Source organism: Aspergillus uvarum (genome assembly GCF_003184745.1).
Source record: "Aspergillus uvarum CBS 121591 unplaced genomic scaffold BO82scaffold_68, whole genome shotgun sequence".
In the NCBI taxonomy this organism is placed as follows: domain Eukaryota; kingdom Fungi; phylum Ascomycota; class Eurotiomycetes; order Eurotiales; family Aspergillaceae; genus Aspergillus; species Aspergillus uvarum.
Genome location: NW_020291365.1, coordinates 107,345 through 123,324, shown reverse-complemented (window position 1 = coordinate 123,324; position 15,980 = coordinate 107,345). Strand labels below are relative to the sequence as shown.

Below are 15,980 nucleotides of genomic sequence, written 5' to 3'. Positions count from 1 at the left end.
AAAAGCCAATTGAACAAAGCAAGCAAGAACCTATAAATCATTCGATCACGACAGGTGGTGATGAAGATGATTGAGAACACTACCTCAAGGCAAGTGACATGGGGTCTTCTTATTAGAGTCAATCTAGGGTGTATGTGTATATCGGGTGCGTTCCGGCCGCCGCCCGGGCGCTGCCGAACGTTCCGTAGCCGGAATTGGCCCCGTCTGCGGAGTACAACTCAACACAATACATCATAGCTACAGAATCTCCAATCCACACCCGCTACTCCCTGGAAATGATATCATCGACCCTAGACAAGCTTCCCCGCGACCGGATCGATCTTCTGCCGGCCTTTGAAGTCCACCGCCAACGATTGTGAGCGATCCAGGATGAAACTCTGGAGCCATTCCGGTGCACCTCGCTGTTTCGCATTAACCCAGAATCAGTATCAACACGTCCCGCATACAAGAACCGGAGATGGAACTATGGATCGATGCTTACAAATCCAGCAAAGAGCCGAAAGATCCCAGGTAAGAAGATGGTCCGGCTCAACCCACTGACCAGAGTGTCGACAATCGCATCCACCACTGTGTCCGCATGCAACAAGGGCATGAAGAAATGGGATTGATTGGTTTCCCCCTTAAACATCGGCGTCTTGGTAAAGCTCAGGACCAGCAGCGAAGTTCGGATTTTGGGAGCATTGTGGCGAAATTTGAGCTCTTGAGATAGACACTTTGGGGAGAGTTAGTTGGCGGACAAGAGTGGGTGCCGGGTCTATCCCGGGGGTAAAACATAATAGACAGTATATACCTCATGGAACGCGATCAATCCGGCCTTTGAAGCCGCGTAATCTGCCAGCCCCGCTGGAGGTATATATGCACTCATTGATGAGACGTTAATAATATGGCCATGCTGGCGGCGGATCATGCCGGGAAGGAATTCCTTGGTCAGTAGGAACGGGGCGAGGAGGTTCGTCTTCAAGGTGATGCTGGTATCATGGTACGTCCCTTCGGCTACGGTTTGACCGCGTGAGAGGCCAGCATTGTTGACTATATTCGGAACAATGTCAGCTAAAACCCTACCTCTTCCTGCTTGTGGCTTTCTGGCTTTCACTCACCCAAGACAGATGGATCGCCAACTTCAGACCGAATCGTCTCACAAAGGAATGCAATCTCACTCTCATCACTCAGATCGCATTGATAATAGGTAATACGGTCGTTCTCTGTTGGTTTCCGTAAACCATAGCGATTTGCATCGGTTAGCACGTCTTCTAGTGAAAATTCCCGGTCCAGGCCCACTAATGAGAAATCACTGACCGGGCACGTAAGTCAAAGGGATAATATCGACAACCACGACACGGGCTCCGAGTGCCGCCAAGCGCTGAGCGACCCCGGCCCCCAGCCCGCCACTACCCCCAGTGACCACCACAATTTCTTTCGTCCAGTCATCATTCCAGGTATCATCGATGGTCCAGTTGTTTCGGCTTTGCCTACTGAGAAACGTGTTGAGCCAAAGGAAGACACTGGCCATGGCGAGGTATTGAGCGAGTTGCGTATAGAGAGGCGACGCTATCCTTGCCTTCTGCACAACGCACCAGACAGGGATGCTAAAGATCGGATGCAGAATTGTGTTGCGCAGGCCCGTGATGATCGGATCAATGTACAATCCCTCGCGCGGGAGGAATTTTCTTTCGGAAATAATCATGTCTCAATCGTCAGGCGAAGATCACACATAACTGAGATTTGTTGTTTGCAGTGATGGTATAGACCATGGGGGTCTTCTTTCTTCCCAATATAAATGATCCACAGTGAGATCTGGGGGGGATTGCCCCGGATCCGAGATCAAGGCACGAAAGCGGAGGAAGAGGAAGCAATACCACATGAATACCGATAGTTACCGGAGACAAACAAATTACCCGCCCGGGAACTTTCCGGTTCTTTGTAACCGTGTACTGTGACGGTGTCAACCCGGCGACGGGTGAAGAAGGTCAATGCTGAGCGCTGCCATAACAATTTCATTTGCTTGGGTCTCCCGACCAGAATTCGCTACTCCCCAGCCACGGCGGCAAGTCTGGGATATCCACCCACGAAAAGAGACCAAGGTTTTCTGCACTCAGATTGTCATCGGCCGAGTATGAAGGCAGGGTCGAAGTCAAAGAGCTCCCTGGTAATTGCTCCGAGCCAGGCAAGTCCGCATCTCGATGGATAGTGGCAGTGCAAGGCTCTGCAGCAATTCTACTTGTGTCGGCGGCTGCAGTCACACTTGGTTGAGGAGATGGCTGACAGCGGCTAGCGACTTGGTTATAGGTGGTCCGCAGGAAGTGGAGAGAGGTTCGCGCCGAATGGCTGTAGGTCGCCATGTCGCCAAGGATCCTTTCACATTTGGCCCAGCTTTCTTCGATCAGGGAGGGGCCTACCGACTGCAACAGCGATGGCATCGAGTAGGACATGACCAAGACGAGTGCAGCGGTGGTTGTATCTATATCACACAGTTTCAATCAGGAAGGGAGAAAGGGAAGGAAGAAATGAGGAGTCGTCTTACAGAAACCATTGTACCACCATGCACCTGTAAAGGCAGTCCAGCAGGTGTCGTAGACCGCTTGAATAAGATCAACAGCAGTTAAAAGGCAGGTCTCGGCACATGTATCCGCAATGCAGGAGTAAAGTGCATTGTCGGTATCTTTCGTGGCCGAGACACGGCCAGGACCACTCTCATCTCTATGAGAACTGTGTGGGGCTACTTCTGAGTAGCACTGAGTGAAGATACGTCGGTATAGCAGGAGGCGGATATGACAGTACCTGCACACTGTACATCAGAAACTTGGGACAGGAAGGACTCGGGGAATTCTGTTTCGCTCACCGTACGTGGAGGACATTCCGCTGTCGTTCTAGGATCGGGGAAGGCTCTGTGGCGCCACATGTCGACCCTAGTGCAGTCCAATTGAGATATGGTGGTAGACCAGCCTTGTAGATAAGAAGCTGTTTCTCCAGCTCGATCACATTATCTATGTTCAAGTCTTTCGAGAGAATGGATGGGGTAGAGTCCTCCTCCAATTGGCTATTCCATGTACGATACACATCGGAGAGGATCTTGCCGAGAATCTGATGTAGTTGAATTGACGCACCATAGAAGCTCATTTCCGATCGTGCTGCTTCGCGTTCAGGGGAGAAAGAAGCGTCTAACGGACGCGGCAGTGAAAGAAAGGCAAGATGACTAGTCATGCTGGGTCGGCCATGTGTCATGCTGACTAGACTAGATGCAACACATGCCGTCAGGGAGGACGTGTGGGTTAAGGATGGAGTGGGGGCCACTTACATGTCGAGCATTACACAGCCATGCCATGTTCGCCGGCGTACATCGCCTTCCAACGAAGTGCAGGGAAAGCGACTGTCATTTTTGTGCAGGCCCAGCCCCTGCGCTATTCGACATGCCAAGCCGATCGCATTCCAGCATCGACTGGGGTACGGAGTGCTCTGTAGGTATAGGGCGGTGAGCAGAAGCGTCTGGACTACCCCGATCGTGTTATGCTCCAGAATGTCTAGACCAATAAATCGTTTGCTGCGCAGAAAGAACGAGTGGGCAGTTGACTCTCGTTCTTGAATTGGGATCTCCGCAAAATGACAGGCCAGCGCGAACATGGCGTTCAAAGCTGCATGAAACACTATCGACCTGGGACCCGAATCGAACTGCCCACCCAGCCCGATGTTAAGTTTCGACAGTTGATTCATGGGCTCTTTCTCGGATTTCCAGAGGTTCTGGTACGCCATTTCAAAATTGGGCCGGTCAAAGAAGGGGTATATGCAAGCTACCCGGTCCCAGTAGCATTCAAGTAGCTGGTCAGCCACCGCACGAGGGGGTAGTGTATAGTCATCGGGTCGATAGCAGGTATTCGGAGACTCCTGGAATCCATAAGTAGGAGTGCCTCCCGAGTCTGCGCCAATCGTCCCTGATGAACGTGGGGGTAGGGTCATCCGCGCGAAGCGCATGAGTGAGGCAGTGGAGGGGGACCCATAGTACTCTTTAGCGGGTACAGATACAGGCGTACGCGAAAATCCGTCCGGCGCGGATATCTGGCCCATGCCCGTAACATGACCAGGGCTTTCGTAATGCGGCGATGCAGAACTGGGGGCTTCCGAAGCGACCGTTTCTCGTGGATTGTGATATTGTACTGTCTCATTCACATTGGCGGTAGATTGTACATCTTGAAGGGCACAATTGGGTTGATCTGTATTGCCCAGCCAGTCGGTGCTTCCCGGTGCCCCTCCAACCTCTTGCGATGAGCCTGGAGACTGGTGCACATGATGTTGTTGTCCTGTTGGAGGATTCACGCCTGAAACACCTTCTCCCATTGCAGATAATGACACCCCAGCTCGAGCACAGGCATTCTCAAGTTCCTGAATCCGTGAATGCAGGGCGCGCATGTACCTGAGCCACGTGGGACGCTCTTTCAGCAACAGCACGTGTAGTGTCAAGAATTACAACTTACTCGTCTTGACTCGCGGTTCTAGCGCTATCCATTGTATACACGCACTCGCGAGCGCCATGGGGACGTCGTAAGCATGGACCACATGTGGGTTTCACGCCATCGCACCGAGTCTTCTTCTCTCGGCAAACATCGCAGGCGAGCGCGATCTTCCGACGCGAAGCGCGTTGCGGCTTGTTGACTCCGCCTGTCTTGGGAGGCATGCTGCAGGTAAACAAAAGACGAAGCACAAGCGCTGAGTCGATGACAGGAGGCGGATTGAGCCGCGCTGTTGTCTTTCAGTTCGGTTTGGGGTTGGATTGCGGGGCTGGGGAAGGATATAAGCATCAGTACGTCAGTCAGGGGAGGTGCCGAGAACCGCGGCGCGGCGCGGAATGCAGAAAGCGCGCCCCACTTGGAAAAACCAGTTCGTGCGGGGGGGATCAACTCAGTCCTCTGTTTCTCAAGCTAATTTGTGTTGGCCTTCGATTACATCGAGGTTTTCCTGGGACTGTGAATGATCGCAGGACTACTCCTTGATTAGTAAACTTATTTTCTGCTTTACTGATCCATGGTTGAGGGCTTCCGTTTATTGATTATGGGGTCGCTCCCTCAATATATAATGCAACTACATGAACAGATTTTACAACTATGCACAGCAATTCCACGCACGATGAAAGTGAATATAAAAGCAATTGCATTCCTTAGATTTACGCGTCACAACAAATCAAGCGCCCAATTCTTTGACGAGGTCGAACGGAATCAGCTGCAAATACCGCCTCGACACCCCGAGAAGAGCTACAAGGAGAATCAAAAGCAGGATCCGCGAACCTGTCCGTTTTTTCGGACCGATTGTCCTCTGCCACTATATCACAGCTCCTGTCAGTAAGTAAAAAAATCGCAGGGAGTCAAAGGCCGCCCTACTTTAATCTGCCAATCCGACCACGTGGGGAGCAAGCTGCGCCACCAGAAATGGGCCTGCGTCCAAGGATAAGACATCGAATTCCACTTGGATTCGTTTAGGTACCACTATTTCAAAGATGAAGGTAAGTTGTCAGACACATCCAGGGGCACAAGGTAACGTAGGCAGAGCACACTTACCGAGACACAACCAGCGTTCCACACCCGCCTTCGCAGTGCCTCCTGCACCCAGTACACATAACCTCTTTCGGCTTCCTGCTTGATTTCCACAGCCGAGGCAGAGCCGCTCAAGACGGGTTTCAGGATCCGAAGAGCATAATTGATAGAGCTGCCCGATCGGTGCAATGTTAGAAAAGAAACCATTGAAGATGAGGATAAGAAGGACAATACGCACTTCTCCGCAGCCATCAACGCTGAAGTATGGCCCGTGGCCGCATTCGGTCCAAGCAACAGAAAGAAATTCGGAAATCCGCTTATGACGGAGCAATTGTATGCGGACGGACCGCCATACTGGGCCCAGTGTTCGCTCAGGCTCACCTCGTTGCGACCGACGATGTTCATGTACGGGGCAAAGGTGTTGGTCTCGAAGCCAGTGGCAAGCACAATCACATCTGCAGCAATTATATTTCCCTGCTTTGTCTGGATACCTTCGGGGATGATCTTGTCGATTTGGGCATTGGTTAACGTGATTTTGTCGTTGTGTAGACAATCAAGATAACCGCAGTCGATAATGCGCCGCTGCATGGTATGAGATTAGTTATAGTATAGCTTTGCTACTGATGGACACGCACCTTGCAGCCGACATCGAAGTCTGGAATTAGCAGGTCATGATACTTAGCCGGGGCAGTGTCCCGCATGTACTTCTCCAGTTTTGTTCTGCGCTGCGCTCGCAATCGGGCTGCTGCTTTGGTCATAGGGAAGAGAAAGTAGTCACTTTCCGCTGCGAGAAAGATGTGCAGGCGATGCAACCTCATAGTGCAGGGGATGTAACGGAAGATCCATTGCAGGAGGGGTGGATATGCGAAATTATGCGTTGGGGAGACCCAGTGTTTAGATCGAACGATTTGCGTCAGTGACCCCACGTCGCCAGCGATGGCGGGCACAATCTGAGCCGCTGTGCCTGTGCACATCAAAACAAGCAAAAGAAATTAGCAGGAGGCCTTGGAAATGCTCTTGTGTTCCTGACGAGTGTTGCCTTACAGCCGTTCCCAATGACAATCACCTTCTTCCCATCCAAGCTAACACTATGGTCCCATCGGGCGGAGTGGAAGAGAGCACCACGGAACTCCTCTGATCCAGGAATCTCGCAGCGACGAGGCTTTACCAGTTGGCCACTGGCAGAGAATAGGATCTGGCATTCGTGGGTGAATTCATGGCCCGTCCTGATGTCCCGTAAGTAGAGAAGCCATCGAGCCGCATCGTCTCTCCACACGCATTGGGTGACTTCGGTGGAGAGAGTCATCTTCTCACGGAGGTGATACTTGTCCAGAACAGAGTCATGATATTGCTTGATCTCTTGATTGGAAGGCAGCATCTTGGTCCAGTTGGCGTTCAACTCGAAGGAGTAACTGTACAGAGCGCTGGGCACGTCGCAGCCGCATCCAGGGTAGGAATTGATGTACCATGTTCCCCCGCTAACGGGATGTCGATCAAAGAAACGGATATCGTCGAAATCGTACCATCGCTTCAAGGTGGCGCCTAGAGCGACTGCTGACAGTCCAGTGCCAATGCAGGCAATTTGGCTGTAGGATGGTATTTCGGGGGATCGGGGGGACAGGGGTTCTTTAGAAGCCATGTTGAATACGGCAAAACTGATACGCTTATGTTTGTATCGGAGAGAAAAAGACTTGTACTGGAGGTAGTGCTAAAGATCTGCTCTGTATATATATGCGCAGCGATTTAGGCACCATAGTATGGCGAGATGGCCTTGGCCGTATCATAGTTAGGGCTCGAGCCGCGGCCGCACGCGACCCCGGATCATGGCCGGATGGGCTTCGGAATGATCCGACCATGCGGGGAACCAGGAACTAAGGTGTGGACTTACTGTTACATGTGATTAACAAAGAGGCTGTAGAGTTCATCAATAAGACAGCCAGCATAAAAGAATAAGAGCTTTAACCGCCAGGTAATACAAGGAGCTTTATCCTATGATTTGCCCCCCCGCATTGACCAAAACCTCATTCCAAGCGCAATATGGCAGCCAGGACGCAGCTTTCTTTCGTGCAAAAAGTGGACTTGATAGCTGCCTTTGCCTTCCGGATCCCTCTAGCCATAGTATTCAACATTCTGAAGACCGCGATTGGAGCTTTAGCTCGAGGTCTTCCGTTCCGCCCGAGCATTCAGAATGCGTGCGCAAGGGCAATCATGGACTCCCTCCATCCCAACCAGATTCAGGCAATTGTTCCGTCTACAATGCAAACCTACACATCCTGGATCCGTCGAAATGCGGAGCGTACCGGATTATGCCACCGGGTTGACACACTGAAGGACGAGATCACTCACCTCCTCTGGCTTGGACCTAAGCGATCCGATAAAGTGATACTGTTCTTCCACGGTAATGGGCCCTCTCTCTCACCCTTCAAATCTATGAGTGGAAAGCGTAATAATAAGCCTTACCTCTTCTAGGAGGAGGATACGTGCTCCCACTTTCAGATGGCCATCTTGACTGGATGGCACATGTGAGGAAGAGCTGCTTGAAAGCCTCGTTGAAGGTCGGTGTTTGCATACTAGAGTACTGTAAGTAGACTTTCTTTGCCCCCTTGAACTGTGCACTGGATTCAAATTTTGTCTCTAACGCCTCTATGCGTCCCCCGCGCTCTCTAGCACTTATTCCTGGACACCGTTATCCTACGCAACTGAGACAAGCTCTTATGGGGCTACAGCATTTGCTAGACCATGGCTACGAACCATCCGATGTATTGTACAGCCTCCAGTTTCTTACCCAATCCACACTAATTGAATATCAAAAACTAGATCATATTTGGTGGAGACTCCGCTGGGGGCCACCTTTCCCTTTCGGTTCTCTCCGCGCTGATGCATCCATACCCACATCACCCTTCCGCCGCCAATACCACCTCCTCGGTGGGGACTCACTCCAGCCGTCTCCGAGGCTGCTTCCTCATCTCGCCCCTTTTATCTCTTGACCTCACTACACCATCCTACCGCCAGCGCTTCAGCGTCGACGTGTTATCGCCCTACGTAGTCCGCACGTTCGGACAATATCTCGTCGACCGCACTCCTTGGCACAAGGAGATCTCGCAGGGCAAAGGCTGGGGCATGGCGTTGGATGTTCCAGGCGAATGGTGGGACAACTTAAAGCTGGTGGTGGACGGGCTGCTCGTCACGGCGGGCCAGGAGGAGATCTTCCGCGACCACGTGGGCCAATTTGTGCAGCTAATCCGGCAGCGAACCCAGGTCGATTTGATCGCCCATATCTCTCTCGACGAGGCCCATGATGCGCCCTTGATGGATTTCATGGCGCATCGGCCGCCCCAGGGCACTACTGAGGTCGTCACGCGGTGGATTGTGAATGCCTTTCAGAAGTAGAACTGAGTGACTTAGTGTTGAGTTACCTGGTACAGTACATGAATGTGATATTCTGGTTTTTAGCTCATACTACAAATGAGAGTAAGCTACTGTAGCGCGGAGATAAATGCCAGGATACCAAATATGCTAAGACGATTAGACTCAGTCTTGGCGCTTACACCTACCAATAAAGAATCTTGGAACGATATACACATGTCCAGAACGACTGTACTTATTTACTTCAAAATTCGAAGTTCATGGGACAATTTGATACTCAAGGCTAGAAGAACCATACAAAAACCAGGTTATTTACAGATCCGTCCAGGTCACTTTCCCTGTGCCGTGGCCAAAACACCTTCCCGCGCCGCCTCCTCTTCAATCAACCGGGCATGTTGACTACTACGAACTGTGACTTTGACTGGAAATGGCTCTGTCGTCAGGTGATGATTGAGCTTTCTAGAATTAATCGGCCCGACCTGTCGCAGATCGCCATAACGTCAGCTACTGAGCCAATCGTAGGTGTCAACATGAAGATAGGAATGGGGGCGATCTTACAGCAGCATAATCAAAGCACATTGCCAGCCTAGCAAGGTTGATAAAGAGCCCACGCTGGGCCAACCGATACCCAACACAAATGCGCCTCCCTCCGCCAAACTGCCACAAGCCATGTGCCACATCTGCCTCATGGCCATCCAGCCAACGTTCCGGCTTGAACTCCTCGGGATCTTCGCACTCATTTCCCACGGGCACCTCATTAATAACAAATCCCACCCCGGCCGGGAACAAGTACCCCTCGAACTCCAAATCGGCGGTCAGACAATGATCCGGGGTGAAGACAAAGATCGGCCGCCACCGCAGCAGTTCCTTGATCACCCCACAGATATATGGCATGCTTTCCATGTCTGCCAGGCACGGCAGACGGAGTGTGCCGGTCTCTCTGTCGACACAAATCCGGTCCACCTCCTCGCGCGCCTTCTGGAACTTGTCCGGGTAGCAGAGCGCTGCCATGGCGAAGGTATTCAGCACCTCGCGGGTGGTGTCGCTGCCGGCCTCGATCAGCTGCATGGCCACATACATGGCCTCCTGATCGTCGCCAGTGAACTTGGTGTCCTCATGCAGGAGCACATCGCGGACGAACGAAGGCGGGGCGGTGCCAGCGTCAACCTGGCGGCGGACGGGCACCCACCACGAGCGGTAGACCTCGTAGTTCCACTGGCCCAGCTTCTCCCACGAGCGGCGCCAGGGCTGCAGCACCCAATTCGGAGTCCAGTGGTCCAGCTCCGGGAACCAGTCGATCCAGCTGGTGCCGATGCTGCCCACGAATCGGGTCACTACGTCCTGCAGGTCAGCCAGCTCCTGGCTGGATTTGTGCAACCGCTCCCCGAGCGCGATCCGGTGGACAACCGAGTTGGCGTAGCGGTAGTGGTGTGCGAACCAGCGCTGTGGCTGGTAGAGGTACTCAGCCACCATCTGCGTGCTCTCCAGCTCCTGCCAGCCGCCGTACTGTTTCAGCGCCGAGCCGCTCAGCAGCGCGTGCATCACCCGGCGCTTCTCCGTCCAGCCCTCCTCCGGCGACAGCAGCAGGGACCGTCCGTGTCGACTGACGATCCCGCTAGAGATGGGCATCGGAGAGCGCCCGTTGGTCAAAGAGCCGCGCTTGGCGATGATTTCTGCCACAACGCGCTTGCTATTCAGGAGGATCCATGTCTTGGTGCCCAGGTGAAGCGTCGTCATCTCGCCGTATTGCGCCATCTCGGTGACCTTTCAGTTTGACAGAGTCGGTCAGTCATTTTCGTGGATAGGAGCATTGGAAGTAACCTAGGAATCTCCCAATTAACTCACCACTTTGTGGTCGTCATCACGGGCGCGATTCTTCAGTAGAGGCAGGCTGCCGAGAATCGGGACCCCCTTCGGGCCCGGCGGCAGCTTGTAGCGCTTCCCACCGGGTCCCCGACGCTTGCCCACTGGCTTGAGCAGCTCTTGAAGGATGTAGAGCGAGACTGCGAGACACACAACAATTGTGCCTAAAATTCGGACTCGGGGATGTGCATCCGCCCATGCCAGAATCATGGACATCATCTTGGTTTGTTTTTGTTTTCGATACAAATGTCTACCTGGTGAAGGAATGAAAGATCATCACTCCACGTCATGCATCAAGTGTTGTATGTGGGTGAATCATTTTTGGGATTGACTAGATAAAAACCTCTTTTCAACAAACTAGACTTGGTGGATGCTGTCCGGAATGCACCCGGCCACACATGGGCCGATAGCATGTCAGGACCGGGTTGTTTCCGATACCGGGTGTTACACCACCGGCCTGCATCCAGCTCTATAATCTTGAGTATGGACGGTTCGTAATTAATCTGGTCCTCTATCTTCCGTACTCTTTGAATTGATCCAGAAGGTATACGGAGTAGGTTGTCTTGATCTCTATTTGTAGAACACTGTATAGTTCCTTAGGTCTTGACGTGATACCTGGAAATCTCTATTCTGTTGCACGAAAGGTTAACAATCAATGCAAATATATTTTAGTTAATGTCCAGCACTCTTTGCGCACCCTCAGACAAAGGCTTATGTATGCCATAGACTGAAAAATATGTTTATGTTTATTGTAAGTTATATCTTTCTTCTCTCCGTGCTCACAAACTCATTTCCAGAGCTCTATCGATCCACATTACTCTTCAAACTAGAATTTCCGGTATCCCTCAATGGTATGTTAGCATATATAGTCCGCTTCATACCTACCTATTTTAGTGATAATACATCTTGCCTTATTGATCTGGTTCTTTGGCAGAAAAGAATTACCCGCCAGGGATCTCTTGAGGTAATTATTTTGCCTTGAGCTGAGTCAGTACCACCGCGAGGACAGTGGAAGAAAAGTGAATGTATATCAGTAAAAAAGAAAGAAAAACAGACATAACAGTGCTCATGCACTGTCAACTGCTACCACCGCAACAACCTTCTATCTCTTCTCGCGCCTCCCGCCCGAGCTCCGCATTATCATCTGAGAATTCGCATGGTTCAGTCCTCGTCTGCACCACGCGGTCAGACTCTGTCCCGCAGAGGAGTGTCAGTGGAAGCTATACTGCGGCGACGATTCCGACCCCGCTTACAAGGAGATGAAACCCGCATCGCTGAAGATTGTGATGCCCGCGATGACGGCGGCGAACCGCGAGGCGCGCACTCTCTCTCGGAAGTTGATCAAGCGCTCCTTGCACGAGTATTTCCAACCGTGTCCGACGGCCACACTACCACCCAGTGACGAATCAGACCCTTGGCTGGCGTTCGACTGGCGGACGCGTCGCTACGCCTCCGACACGGTCGTCTACCTGTCGTCCGCGGAATTCGAAGTAATCCTCCTTGCCAGGAGCAGGTGGGAACATTCGCGGTCGCGGTTCTTTGAGACAATCGCGGTGCCGCTGGCGCTGCTCCAACGGCACCCTGAGGCGTTGCGCGTGCTGGGCAAGTACTTCACCCGGCCCAGTTACGTGATGGTGGTTGTGAATGATTTGGATGGCCGGCAGGGTCAGCAGGAGCAGGGGCAGGAGCGGCAGCATGAACGGCTGCAGAGCTGGTGGAGCCAGTTCGTGCTGTGAAATAGCGGCGCGGCTCAGAAACAAACACAGCCGCAGCAGCAGCACGAGAAGAAGAAAGGCTGGTGGGTCGATATCTCGTACTGGGCGCAGGGAAAGTATCTTGGACCGGATCCGCCTACCGCCGGGGTTGGGGATTGGATTCATGAAGAAAAGGCCATGTTCACTGGGCAAGTCTACCACACTATCCAACAAGCGTATCGGCGGGTTTACACCTTGGATCGTTCGCAGCTTCGAATCCGGCCGGTTCGGGCCTGTCACAAAGAGGACGGCTGGATTGGCATGGCTCCCGGGAGCAGGTATAGCGGCGTGGACATGGCCCTCCAGGTCTCGCCGATCGAGCCCCTGTTGCTGACAGCGCCGTATGAGATATCTCTGTTGGGTTAGGAACTAGCGTACCAGGCGATGTAGATTTTCTTGTGTCAGGATATGTCCAAAGTCCAAAGTAGTGTTATCCCGGCACCCCTTTGTCTTGACTTGAAAAGACCAGGAGAGTCAAGCTTTGTCATATTTGCGGGCTTCTTTGTCTCCCCTTACTCTGTTCTCCGCAAACGCGTAGACCTATCTGTCCAAACTCATCACCTCTTGCGCGTAACTGAAGTGAGCAACGGATAAATCTGCTCACTGCCAGCATGGATACATTTATGTGACAGAGAAAGTGCCCTCAATTTGTATGGTGATATCTTGATTATACATATCAAACTTAATAAGGTACTAGTCAAAGCCTAAGTGTAACTATTTATGAACAGTTTCGTTATATTGCTATCAATAGGAGCCAATATAGCTTCTAAGATACGTTTATTATGCCGCAGAAGGACCTTTTCGATTTAATATACGATCAGTAATATGATTGATTATACTCAGCTTCTCCCATCCAGCTAAGTATGTATTGACCAGTCGAACATCAACACAAGAACCCCTGGCCCAAAGTCTCGGCATCTACCTCCAGTAGCCCCTACTGAGGGGGCTTGCGCAGGAATCCACCGCTGGGAGTCAAAGACCGGATTTCAGGGGGGCCAGTCAACTTATTCTCCTCCTTGCCCTTGGCAATAAAAGCCTGCAGTTTGGGGGAAGACCGGTGTTCTTCGGCAGCAGCTTGGTTCGCAAACCTATGGGCGATCTGCATAAGCTACGGTCTTCTCCTCTGGAAAGGATACTTCTTCTCGTGCCAAAGAAGAACACTTACACGACAGTAACCCCAATGGTCGTGGGACCCTCACCGCCAATCTCCTTGATGGAGTGGGCCTGGGCGATCGAGAAGACGAGAGTGCCAGGCTCGTTGGCTTCGATCCATTTGGCAAGCTTCGACAGCTCGGAACAGATCTGGACCATGCGTCAGAACACTACTGTCGGTGAGAACTGCTGGGAGGTCATAGATGGAATGTACCTCATCAATATGTTCAGGCTTGGGGGTCAGAATCAATGCCCCGTGGATGAGGTTCTTGTCAACATCGGCGACTTGGAAAGACATTTTGAATCGGGTCAGATTCAGGATAGACTGAAGAAGAGAGAGAGAGAGAGAGAGAGAGAGAGAGATGAAAAGAAAATGTTAGAGGAGTGATGGCTGTTGGAATGAGAAGAGCGCAAAAGTGCAGGGATCTATCTGTATTTATATAGACACGAGGAAGGAGCAGGTGAATAATCGACGGTCTTCCTCTCGACCCAACCCCTGAATAGCCCATTCCGGCTACGACATGAAGCCAGAAGGCAGACCTCATAGCCAACGTCAAAATGCATGCAGCCCCTTTTCGGTGCAAAGTGTTGTTCCACCACGCTGACCGCTTCTTTGTTGTATGATGTCGTTGTCGTTGTCGGGATGATGGTTGGCAGCTATGGATAGTCGATACGAGTATCCCCAAAGTGGTTGATGATTGGTTTGGATGTTATACTAGTCCCACCTCCCTTTAGCTTGACTTCTTCTTCAAGCACATCAGATCCTCCGAGGACTCATAAGGTCATACTCCGGAGTACATGCTCTGGAAATCAGTGGGACCAGCATGACGGAGATTAATAACCAGTCTTTCTTATTGGCGGTCAGATCCCGAACCACATACTGAAAGGTTCGCGTCCTACAGTGACATTACGGGGAAATAGGCCCGTATCACATGATACATCGGGTCGATATGGATCTAGGCCAAGTGACCGATTCACTGGCTAGCTGTTGTAAATAGTCCAGTACTAGATAGGTATACTGTCCGCTGACTTAGCAGGTCCGCCAAGTAGATCAGGCGGGATTGCGGGGACGGATCGCTCTCGACTATCCGTCCCGAAAACTTCTGAGGGATATACCGAGTAATAGGGTGATTTGTAACTTTAGTTAGTGCTACTGATTAATAAATCAGTTCAATGACCGAGTAGTCCTTAGCTAATCAACAGCGTCCTAGGGTTGACTCAGCGGGACTGGATCCGGCAGCCGGGCGGAGTCCAACTAGTCTACTCCGTAATCTCTTCCGATTATGTCTTGTCGCATAGCTTCTCCACAGGCCAGGAAGGGTATTGTTCTTAGAAAGAAAAGAGGTATTGTTCTCCTCGCGTCTGGCCGAGCATGTCAAACGATGAGAGGGTTGGCGGTCGGCGAGTAGCTGAATGTGTCAGACCTTCAGTTGGGTATAGTACAAGATAAGCTCGTCCATGGTTCAACCGCGGTGTGGCACCTGGTGTAGATAAATACCTTAATGAGCGATCCAGTCTCAATGAGTAGAAAAGTTTCTTCAGGGTTGGAGAACCAGATCAACTCAATTCTACTAGTCGCAAAATTGGGAATAGCAGTCTCTCTCTCACGGGGGCTCGGGATGGTTTCCGGAGCATGAAGCTTCCGGCTGAATTTATTCTCGAGACCAGCCTCAGGAGGCGGTTATACATCTCATACAGCAAATCGGAAGAGCCGGGCGACTGTGCGTACTTCCCAACGAGTGGGTTCCGCTTAGTCATCGTCCTGTGGGCATAATTCCACTAAGTCTAGGGTAAATAAAGTCAAGAATGAGCGAGGGGTGTCTGGAACCTCTGGTAACAATGCGGCCGATAGTGTCAAAGTGAGATCGATCAAGGCACAATGTAGGTAGAATAGTGTCTATTAGATATCGGCGAGCTGCAAGACAAAACACATGACTCCTGTTAAGTACTAATGGTTCTAAGCCAAGCACATACGACCACAGGGTGTGGAGAACAGGGCTTCCCGTCCGCTCAGCCGTACTTAAGCCACACGCCGGGAGGTTAGTAGTTGGGTGGGTGACCACCAGCGAATCCCTTCTGTTGTATGTTTTTGGTTATTTTTTAGATTGTTTTTCCCCCTAGCTGATCGGCAGTACACATACATCAACATACGTAAACACCCTGAGGAAAAAGCTTGGTTGGATTGAATTGCAAAATAGAAAACTAATGATCTTTGGCGAGTAAGAAGTGGCTGAGCCGAAATCATCATTGCGGAAGGTGAGAAGAGGGTTTATACACGAGATGTGTCCTCAGTATGCTAGAAGTCGAAGCATTCCTGAATGATATT

At 51.5% G+C, this 15,980-nt stretch overlaps 5 protein-coding genes across 5 annotated transcripts; 2 read left to right on the top strand and 3 right to left on the bottom strand.

Moving 5' to 3' along the window:
• Positions 1–188: 188 nt before the first annotated feature.
• BO82DRAFT_386608 (NAD(P)/FAD-dependent oxidoreductase) lies at positions 189–7,158 on the bottom strand (the record flags this gene model as incomplete). Its single annotated transcript, XM_025638254.1, has 7 exons — positions 189–401; positions 482–712; positions 5,367–5,471; positions 5,544–5,691; positions 5,758–6,101; positions 6,155–6,483; positions 6,564–7,158. The coding sequence occupies 7 exons, from the start codon at positions 7,156–7,158 to the stop codon at positions 291–293; spliced, it is 1,863 nt and encodes a 620-aa protein (XP_025487646.1). The 3' UTR covers positions 189–290.
• A 398-nt stretch (positions 7,159–7,556) lies between these two features.
• Positions 7,557–8,909, top strand: BO82DRAFT_378028 (alpha/beta hydrolase; the record flags this gene model as incomplete). The annotated part of the gene is made up of 4 exons (XM_025637615.1): positions 7,557–7,917; positions 7,989–8,099; positions 8,187–8,278; positions 8,337–8,909. The coding sequence occupies 4 exons, from the start codon at positions 7,557–7,559 to the stop codon at positions 8,907–8,909; spliced, it is 1,137 nt and encodes a 378-aa protein (XP_025487645.1).
• Positions 8,910–9,214: 305 nt separating this feature from the next.
• On the bottom strand, positions 9,215–10,958 carry BO82DRAFT_293818 (cytochrome P450; the record flags this gene model as incomplete). Its single annotated transcript, XM_025631803.1, has 3 exons — positions 9,215–9,364; positions 9,444–10,649; positions 10,731–10,958. The coding sequence occupies 3 exons, from the start codon at positions 10,956–10,958 to the stop codon at positions 9,215–9,217; spliced, it is 1,584 nt and encodes a 527-aa protein (XP_025487644.1).
• Positions 10,959–12,043: 1,085 nt separating this feature from the next.
• On the top strand, positions 12,044–12,868 carry BO82DRAFT_406193 (uncharacterized protein; the record flags this gene model as incomplete). The annotated part of the gene is made up of 2 exons (XM_025639550.1): positions 12,044–12,475; positions 12,515–12,868. 2 exons carry the CDS (start codon positions 12,044–12,046, stop codon positions 12,866–12,868), a joined length of 786 nt encoding a protein of 261 aa, XP_025487643.1.
• Positions 12,869–13,301: 433 nt separating this feature from the next.
• BO82DRAFT_423697 (putative quinol monooxygenase) lies at positions 13,302–13,952 on the bottom strand (the record flags this gene model as incomplete). Its single annotated transcript, XM_025640258.1, has 3 exons — positions 13,302–13,590; positions 13,668–13,804; positions 13,869–13,952. 3 exons carry the CDS (start codon positions 13,950–13,952, stop codon positions 13,437–13,439), a joined length of 375 nt encoding a protein of 124 aa, XP_025487642.1. The 3' UTR covers positions 13,302–13,436.
• Between the last annotated feature and the right edge of the window lie 2,028 nt (positions 13,953–15,980).